Here is an 8,580-nt window from a genome sequence, read left to right on the forward strand (position 1 = left end):
CTAACCCACTTAAAAACACGTTTTTGGGCCTAAAACTTACGGGGGGTCCGGACCTGTTAATGGGCGGTCCGGACACGGCTTTGCGGAGCAAGATTCTAGTTTCTGGAAATGAGGTCCGGACCCGGGGAATTGAGGTCCGGACCCGGCCTGTCAGGTCTTCATCAACAGCTCCGATCGATGGGCGTTTGTGGTCCGATTGAGCTGAAATTTTGCAGAGACGTTCATAACACATGAATCTACATTATGAACGGTGGAGATTGGATTATGAGCATTCTATGTCAGTGTTTGAGCCATGAACAGTAGCATCTGCATTTTGAAACTGAATTAAGCCAACACAAGAACTAACAATTAGGCTTGAAATTAGGGTCGCAATCCCAAAAATCAAGAGACAAAAATACCATTCTGCAACTCGGTTGACCAAGCCATCCATCAACTGTCTCGGGTTTTTATATGAAGAACTTATGCAACATCCTTGGTCAAACGAGTTTACTATCCTCCCTATAAATAATATATATTTTTTTTAAAAAAAAAAACTAAAAGGGCCCATCGACCATGGAAATTTTTTTTTTTTAATTCAAAAAATGGTAGGCAAGAGAGACCAACGTGACCATAGTAGCACCTATTCGCTGAGCGCCGCACAAGAGAAACCTAGACGGTGAAAACCGTAGGCTTTTCCTCAAGTCCGATTGAACCATAACTTGACCCAGTCCCACCAGGGCATTATTGGGAATTCAATGCGACTAATACTAATCAGGCATATGTGGAGATACTCCATTGTAGAGATTTGAACCCATGCCTTAATACATACTTTATTGCGAAGATTCAAACCCACGTCTTAATACATACTCTGATCACTTAAAAATTTCTTTGAGGTATTTTGAATCACCAGCCTTCATAGTATGAACCATGGGCTTGAGACGAAAGACAAGTGTGTTATTCAACATTCAAGTAGAAAAGGCGTTTTTCTCGTGAAGCATAGGGCCCTTTGTTTTTTAATTGTTTTTGGTTCATCAAATATCTCATTGAAAAAGATAGGTACATCGGCCAAGATAAGATATGAGGTGATTATGAATGAATGGAAAGTCCTTTATCTTGTGATTCTTGTCCTCTCTACAGGTATGTTTGGTTGTAGTTGACAGGTTGTTGCTGTTAAAAGGATAAATCTCAGTTCCTCTTTTTACGGATGACAATAGTCCATCGTCCGTGATTTATGCTAGCAACCTACCTCCTATGGCTTCAGCAGCTCAAGCCGTCTGACAGCCATGTCCGGTGGAGCAGCTCAAGTCCTTCTTTGTAACATGTCTTTCCATTTTGTAAAGTCTTCAACCTTTATTCTTTTAAGTTCTCTTCTTTATCTGTTCTAACATGCTCTTCTCTGTTCTTGGTAAGTTGACCAAAACAGAGCTTCTTAAACTCTCTTCAGTTGCTACATGAAAATCTTATCTTCTTTCAACCGCTTCCATTCTTCCACTAGTTTTTAGTCAGTGAAGGCTTTTATCAGTAATTCTGGTCATCACAATATTGTTCCACTCAAAAGTCTTACAGAGAAAGAGGATGGCGGAGGAGGTGACGAGTACAGATGAGTATCAGGCAGGAATCGACTCCAATTACGACCAGGAAACTGAGATAAAAACATTTGATGAGACCAAAGCCGGTGCTAAGGGACTCCTTGATGCAGGGGTGACAAAAATTCCACGCATGTTCCACTGCGGACAATTTAGCCTTGATGAGAGGTCAGGAAGAGAATCCCAGATCAGTATACCTATCATAGACCTTCAAGGCATCCATAAGGACTCAAATGTTCGTGCTCAAGTCATTGAGAAAGTTCGAAATGCATGCTAAAAATTCGGTTTCTTTCAGTTTGTTAATCATGGAATTCCTGTTACCCTTTTGGATGAGATGATAAATGGAATGCAAAGTTTTCATGAGCAAGATACTGAGGTAAAGAAAGAGTTCTATTCACGCGATTATGGGAAAAAGGTACTTTATTTATCCAATTATGATCAGTTCCAATCACCAGCAGCTAATTGGAGGGATACATTTATCTGTTTTGTGGCACCACATGCCCCCGAACTGGAAGAACTGCCTGCAGTATGCAGGTATATATGTGGTAAAACTAATCTTAGTCTTTAACATTTTCTTCATCTATTATTAGGTAGATACAATTGCTGGCCTCTGTTCCATGATTTTGAATGGATAATCTATCTTTTTATGTTTTATATAGTTTTCTTATTCTGTATTCCCCATAAAAATAAATTGTAATCAAGTCCTAGAGAGTTTAACTATGGGGAAATGAAAGTGGTGGTTAATGGGTTTGAGGTTAAGAGGACTCACCTCATATAAGATGTAAGGATAAAGGATTACTAATCTTAGCTAGCTACCCCATTTTCCCTATAAATAGGTTCATTTCTAACACCAATTAACTCAAGTCAAAAGCAAAACGTAGCCTTATTTATTGCCTGTTATTAGGTTATTTTTCATGGTGAATGTGAGCCTTTAAGACCAAACTACCCCAAAATCTCGTCTCCCTTTTCTTCTCTCTTACTATACTAATTAGGTCAAAACCTTTTGAGTTATAAAGAACTGACATGTCATGGTTCATCCCCTATCTTTGTTCTTACCAAAGGCACATAAGACTTATTATAACAGCTTGATGGATTGAGCTTGCAGAGAGATATAGTTAAAGAGTACTCGGAACAAGTAATGAAGTTGGGGCTTGATTTCTTTGAGTTATTAGCTGAGGCGCTTGGGCTAAATCCCAGCCACCTAAAAGACATGGACTGTGCTGAGGGGCTTCTTCTTCTTGGCCACTACTATCCCTCATGCCCTGAACCAGAGTTGACTGTAGGCGGTAGCGATCACACTGATGGCAGCTTCATTACCATACTCTTACAAGATCAAAAGGGTGGCCTCCAAATTCTCCATGAGAATCAATGGGTTAATCTTCCTCCAGTGCATGGAGCTCTAGTAGTCAATGTTGGAGATCTCCTACAGGCAAGTCTATCTTATCTAGCTTAATTCAATATTGTTGTCATTACTATCATGTAAAAGTTAGAGTTACAAGATAAAAATATCTTTTAAATATAATAAACCAAAATGCACAAGGCATTTTATATACAACAGATACATGTGACTTTACAAAGACATCAATGATAAAGAGAGCAAATTCCATTATGAACTGAATTGACATGCAAGTTTCCTTCTAGATGTGAATTCCTTTTCTGTGTGTGATGATTGAGAATCCTCTCCTGCACGATTTTCCTTTTCGATCTGCATAATTGGATAATGGATACTGCACAATCTTCTCTAGTAAGGCTGGCTCATGATATGGCAAGATCTTTCTTTAATGAATTTGATGATCCTTTCCCATCGTGGCTGGTTTCCTTAGCTGGCTTTGATTCATCTTCATGATCTGCAACATTAGTTGCAGCAGCTCAATTTGGAATGTTTTGATCTGCGGCCGATACTTCAACCTATCATAATCATAAATCATGTAACTATCACTAAATTTAGCATTAACATAGCATAGCAAATAAGTTAATTAAATTGTTTATTGGTTTTCACTTCTTGTATTTGTGCATGCAACTCATCACAAACGACAAGTTCAATAGCGTCACTCACAGAGTATTAGCGAACCATATTGGGCCAAGAATTTCTGTGGCTAGTTTTTTTAGACCCTATGTTCAGGTGGGCTCGAGGGTTTATGGACCAATCAAGGAGCTGTTATCGGAAGAAAACCCCCCAATATACAGGGAAACAGATGCAAAAGAATATCTTATGCGCTACTTCTCGAAAGGGATTGACGGGATCTCTCCTTTACAACATTTCAAGTCGTGAAGATATCCACAGAGATTGAGATTCATGTTTGTAGTAATTGGCACAACTAGTAATGCTTCTAACTACTGTCTGCATGGGAACCTCTTCTTGTGTCTTCATGTAATGACTCTACCATGCTCTCCATCTATAACATACAATCAAACCCATGCTTATGCTTATATAATGTATAATGCCATTGTTGGGTTACGGGGTTTAGCATATTTGTTAAGCATGCACTAGATGTAGGAGCGGACCCACGTTGCAAGGTGCGACCTGGCAACCCCTAAATTTTTTAAACTTCTTCTAACTATTGCAGAAACATATGGGTATTCAAAATAGAACGAAAAGAAAAACTCAATTTTGAATGTAAATTAGTATTTTCTTCTAAGCCGACATCGAATGTTTAACCCTGTAAGTTTTTGGTTCTATCTTGAATCAATAATTTCTTTTGGATATGAAATTTTCCTTAATTCAGCCTTTTTTTTTTTTTTTCTCCTGTTTTCTGTAGATGGTGCCGATCTTTCATTTGCAATTCAATTAGACAGATTATGATCATAATGTAAAAGAAAGAGCGGGACTCGAAACCTTGTTGACATAGACGACACGTTGGACTGGGTCTTGCAGATGTAGCGACTGCGTATCCAAATATCTGCAGGAAATTTCAAATAAATTGAATGTGAAAAAACTATCTGAAATCCAAAACACTATAGAGAAGAAGAAGAAGAAGAAGCGTACCCGAGAGAGAGATTTGGGAGAAGAAAGAGACAGGAAAGAAGAAAGAGCTAGAGAGAGAGAGAGAACATCCGTGAGAGTTAAAAAGACATTCTATCAAACACCTCCGGGCCTCATCCAAACAATAACAGATTACCACAAAAAAAAAAAAAAAAACAAAACAAAACAAAACAAAACAAAGAAATCTATAATACCAATTAGTGATATCATAATCTTATCATTCAATTAGTGCACTTCTCTCATCTCTCATCTCTGAAACGCTTGTAAAATCAACTTCAACCTGGAGAAGAACGCACCCCATTTTATTCCTGCCAACATTTTACAAAATATATTTACATGATAAGAAAACTTTAATTAAATTTCACACACGATCTTGATTCCCAGGAAATTGAGCTTATTTTCTTTCCCAAGGAAACAAACAAAAAATAACAATTTACTTGATCTGATAGAGGTCTTTGAGGGTTCCGATTGGGGCTGTGAATTGCAGATGCTAGAGTAAGCCTTCTACACTCTATAGACTAGCATCGACGTTCTCGGAGATCCGCTCCGCATGTACACCGCTATATGAACAATATTCATGATTCGTTGTTGTAAATGGTGGTGAAAATAAAGAAGAAAGCCGGCCTACAGAATTTATGCTGCTACGAAAACTAAACGCACTGAATTTTTATCGGTACCATTTTCGTTTCTTGTAGTTTGCAAATTTATGTTGGAACACACGTTTACTGAGAAGAGTAGAGATGGAATTAACTTAATGCAGCAATTTTAGCGTTAAACGCAGTAACTTTCACCGGAATGCACGGAGTCGCAAAAATTCTCTAATTCAGGACACATGTTGTAATTTTAGACACTCTTACATAAATAGGTTCAGTGATCATAACGTAAGTGTCTTTTGATTTTAAACTCAGTTTAACTTAAAATGACACTTGGCAGCATTTTAAAACGTCACGTGTCGCAATTTTATACCCTCTTCCTAAAAACTTCCCTATAATAGATAGATAACATAGATTAGATTAGATTTAGATTAGCATAATTTCTTTATGTTTATGTAGTATTAGTGTATTTCCTTTATTTTCACTGGCTTAGTTCAATTAATTATAAATAGGCTAAACTATTGTACAGTTTTATACAATTTCATAATTCTTTAGCTTATCGTTTTTTCTTTTGTTGGTGAGGCTGTCTTCCTACAACCATTACTTTTTATTTTTTTATGATGAGTATTGATTGTTTCTTGGGACTTTAGTGGGTTATTTCTGCCGCGACCAAGACAGCTCTAAATTATCGCCTTGTGCGGCTCATGAAAAAGTTTGTTTTGTTTATAGTTTCGCTGGGACCATTGATAAAATTATTGTTTAGTGTTTGATTCTTTTGAATCATTCTTTGTATTTTTGCTGTATTTTTCTTTTGGGCATCATTGTTGGAGTACCCTTTTTATGTTGTTTGATCCCTTATAACTCACTTTCCCTTATTTGATTAAAAAAAGAAAAAAGAAAAAACAGCTCTAAATGATCACGTTTTATTTTCTTCTTATTCTTTAATCTAGTTAAAAGACAAAAAAGCGGTTGCACTAATTTCTTTGCTGTCCTTGTTATCCCTCGAAAAAAGAAAGATTCTTCTTACTCCACATGCAAGAGCGGTATACAAACACCTGTTAATGCTTCGTAGTTCATAGCATTAAGATAAAGGGAAAAAAGAAATGGAGATGACAAGCTCACTGGAGTTTCAGGCAGAAATGGAATCCAAATATGACCGAATGAGTGAACTGAAGGCTTTTGATGAGTCAAAAGCTGGGGTCAAGGGACTCGCAGATGCTGGAGTAACAAAGATCCCGCAAATATTCATCCATCATTACCATCATCAGCAACACAATGATGATTCAGCTGGTTCCTCATCCTCCGACCCCAACTTCACCATTCCAATCATAGACTTTGAAGGCATTGGCAAAGATGCTGGTCAACGTGCTAAGATTGTTGAAGAAATCGGAGATGCGTGTGAGAAGTGGGGTTTCTTTCTGGTTGTTAATCATGGAATTAAATCAACTGTGCTGGATGAGATGATTGATGGGGTGCGTAGATTTCACGAGCAAGACTACGAGATTAAGAAAGAATTTTATTCGCGGGATGAAACGAAAAGTGTGATATATAACTCCAATTTCAATCTCTATAAAGCACGAGCAGCTACTTGGAGGGATACCATATATTGTGCTACGGCTCCTTCACCAAAGCCTGAAGAATTGCCACAAGCATGCAGGTTGTTGATTTCAATTATAGGTTTTTTTTCTTCATCTAAAGCCATATGTGTTTTTTCATTCATGATTTTCTTACTCATGGATTGATCGATTTGCAGAGATATAATGATTGATTACTCGAACGCAGTAATGAGATTAGGCCTTACTGTATTCGAGTTGCTGTCGGAAGCTCTTGGCCTCGAGCCCAACCACCTCAAAGACATGGGTTGTGCCGATGGACTTCTTGTTGTGGGCAATTACTATCCACCATGCCCCGAACCAGATTTGACTTTGGGCCTTAGCAAACACACCGATAGTACATTCCTCACTATCCTTTTACAAGACCAAATAGGTGGCCTTCAAGTCCTACATCAAAATCAATGGGTCACTGTCACTCCCATTCCAGGGTCATTGATCGTTAACATGGGAGATATGATGCAGGCAAGTAATTTTCTTGCTTCAAAAAATGAAACATTATGATTCTACTGTTAATGTGTTTTGGGGATTATTTTTTGTTCTTTGTTTGAAAAACTGTCATTATGTAGGTGTTGTGTTTTGGAAAGTATTTTAGGTGTTTTTAGGAGTATTTTATGTTTTAAGCTATTTATTAATGCATTTATTTTGAGAACAAAAAACAAAAGACAACAAATAAAGAATATAACAATAGACTATAATTTTCGATTGCATAAAAAAAATAAAATTATAATATGAGACATAATATTATTTTCATTCTTGCACATTCATATGTCTAAAGGCAAGATTTCTCATGAGCTAGCCAAACTTGCTAGGGAGAAAAAAAGTATAATGTGAGAGATCATATATTTATCTCACAATAATCTCATAATGTTGAAAACCTTTTGAATTTTTTTTTTTTTAATTTTTTAAGCGCTAAACTAAGAAGAACTAGTAAAACTGTCACATCAGTATTGTGAAATTAAAATGTAATTTCAAACATTACTCAAAAAGCATAAATGTATATTGCTAAGCAGTTCTTGCAATCTAATATAGGTTATATTGATGAGTAATATTATACATACAACTTTTAATAGGTCAGCATGTGATTGGAGGGTACATTTCCTATTCTGATTATAGTTCCTCATATTCAAATTGGTTCAATTATATATATATATATATCTGATCAACTCAACATTGAACCCAGAGCTAAAATCTGTCCATGGCAAGAACATATACCCTTTGGATAGATACATGGGAATATCTTGTAGGAATCATATGTTGAACTGATAAAAATGTTGTCTTAGTTTTGATGTCTCTCTCATGTATGTGCAGCTAATCTCCAACGATAAGTTCAAAAGCGTGTTTCACAGAGTATTGGCAAAGAATGTTGGTCCAAGAATCTCTGTTCCTAGTTTTTTCAGAAAACATTTCAAGCAAGACATTGCCGCCAACCCCAGGCTGTATGGACCAATTAAGGAGCTGCTATCAGAAGAACACCCCCCAATCTACAAGGAAACCACCTTAAAAGATTATGTTTACTCGAAAGGACTAGATGGGACCTCTGGACTAGAATATTTCAAACTTTGAACTTGTTCATAGATGAAAATATATGGTTCATTTATTTTGTTGAACTTTCAACTCTGAATTTCAATGTTGCTCCAATGTACACGTTAAGACTGTCAAGCTTTGCTGTGCTTGCCTATAGTCTGCTGATAAGTATTAAATATTGCATACTTGGATCCCTTTACATTAGTTAATCCTTTAGTTGTGTCGTTATTTAATGTTTTGAGTTAGTTTTGTGTTTTTAGTATTTTATAGGTCATTGAAGAAAAACTATAGCTTTAATGGGA

The 8,580-nt window shown here is 36.7% G+C and overlaps 2 protein-coding genes across 4 annotated transcripts; both read left to right on the forward strand.

Moving 5' to 3' along the window:
* The first annotated feature begins 1,193 nt into the window (after positions 1 to 1,193).
* On the forward strand, positions 1,194 to 4,032 carry LOC132180006 (1-aminocyclopropane-1-carboxylate oxidase homolog 1-like). 3 transcript variants are annotated; one of them, XM_088515986.1, is made up of 3 exons: positions 1,194 to 2,099; positions 2,673 to 2,994; positions 3,688 to 4,032. In XM_088515986.1, the coding sequence occupies exons 1-3, from the start codon at positions 1,900 to 1,902 to the stop codon at positions 3,835 to 3,837; spliced, it is 672 nt and encodes a 223-aa protein (XP_088372112.1). In that variant the 5' UTR covers positions 1,194 to 1,899; the 3' UTR covers positions 3,838 to 4,032. The 3 variants fall into 3 exon arrangements, with proteins under 3 accessions (XP_088372112.1, XP_088372113.1, XP_088372114.1); XM_088515987.1 differs by having other exon boundaries at positions 1,885 to 2,110; positions 2,671 to 2,994; positions 3,586 to 4,032; XM_088515988.1 differs by having other exon boundaries at positions 2,011 to 2,099; positions 2,671 to 2,994; positions 3,586 to 4,032.
* A 2,207-nt stretch (positions 4,033 to 6,239) lies between these two features.
* On the forward strand, positions 6,240 to 8,337 carry LOC132178686 (1-aminocyclopropane-1-carboxylate oxidase homolog 1-like). Its single transcript, XM_059591188.2, has 3 exons — positions 6,240 to 6,798; positions 6,895 to 7,216; positions 8,063 to 8,337. Exons 1-3 carry the CDS (start codon positions 6,245 to 6,247, stop codon positions 8,315 to 8,317), a joined length of 1,131 nt encoding a protein of 376 aa, XP_059447171.2. The 5' UTR covers positions 6,240 to 6,244; the 3' UTR covers positions 8,318 to 8,337.
* The last annotated feature ends 243 nt before the right edge of the window (positions 8,338 to 8,580 follow it).

The sequence above is a fragment of the Corylus avellana genome, chromosome 4 (assembly GCF_965113065.1).
Source record: "Corylus avellana chromosome 4, dhCorAvel1.hap1.2, whole genome shotgun sequence".
Lineage (NCBI taxonomy): Eukaryota > Viridiplantae > Streptophyta > Magnoliopsida > Fagales > Betulaceae > Corylus > Corylus avellana.

Coding starts and splice junctions, on each gene's coding strand:
- LOC132180006 (XM_088515987.1), top strand. CDS start 1,970: ATGGGAAAAAGGTACTTTATTTATCCAATTATGATCAGTTCCAATCAC. Junction 2,111..2,670: donor AGTATGCAGGTATATATGTG/GTAAAACTAATC, acceptor TTGAGCTTGCAG/AGAGATATAGTTAAAGAGTA. Junction 2,995..3,585: donor ATGTTGGAGATCTCCTACAG/GCAAGTCTATCT, acceptor TTGTGCATGCAA/CTCATCACAAACGACAAGTT.
- LOC132178686 (XM_059591188.2), top strand. CDS start 6,245: ATGGAGATGACAAGCTCACTGGAGTTTCAGGCAGAAATGGAATCCAAA. Junction 6,799..6,894: donor GAATTGCCACAAGCATGCAG/GTTGTTGATTTC, acceptor ATCGATTTGCAG/AGATATAATGATTGATTACT. Junction 7,217..8,062: donor ACATGGGAGATATGATGCAG/GCAAGTAATTTT, acceptor ATGTATGTGCAG/CTAATCTCCAACGATAAGTT.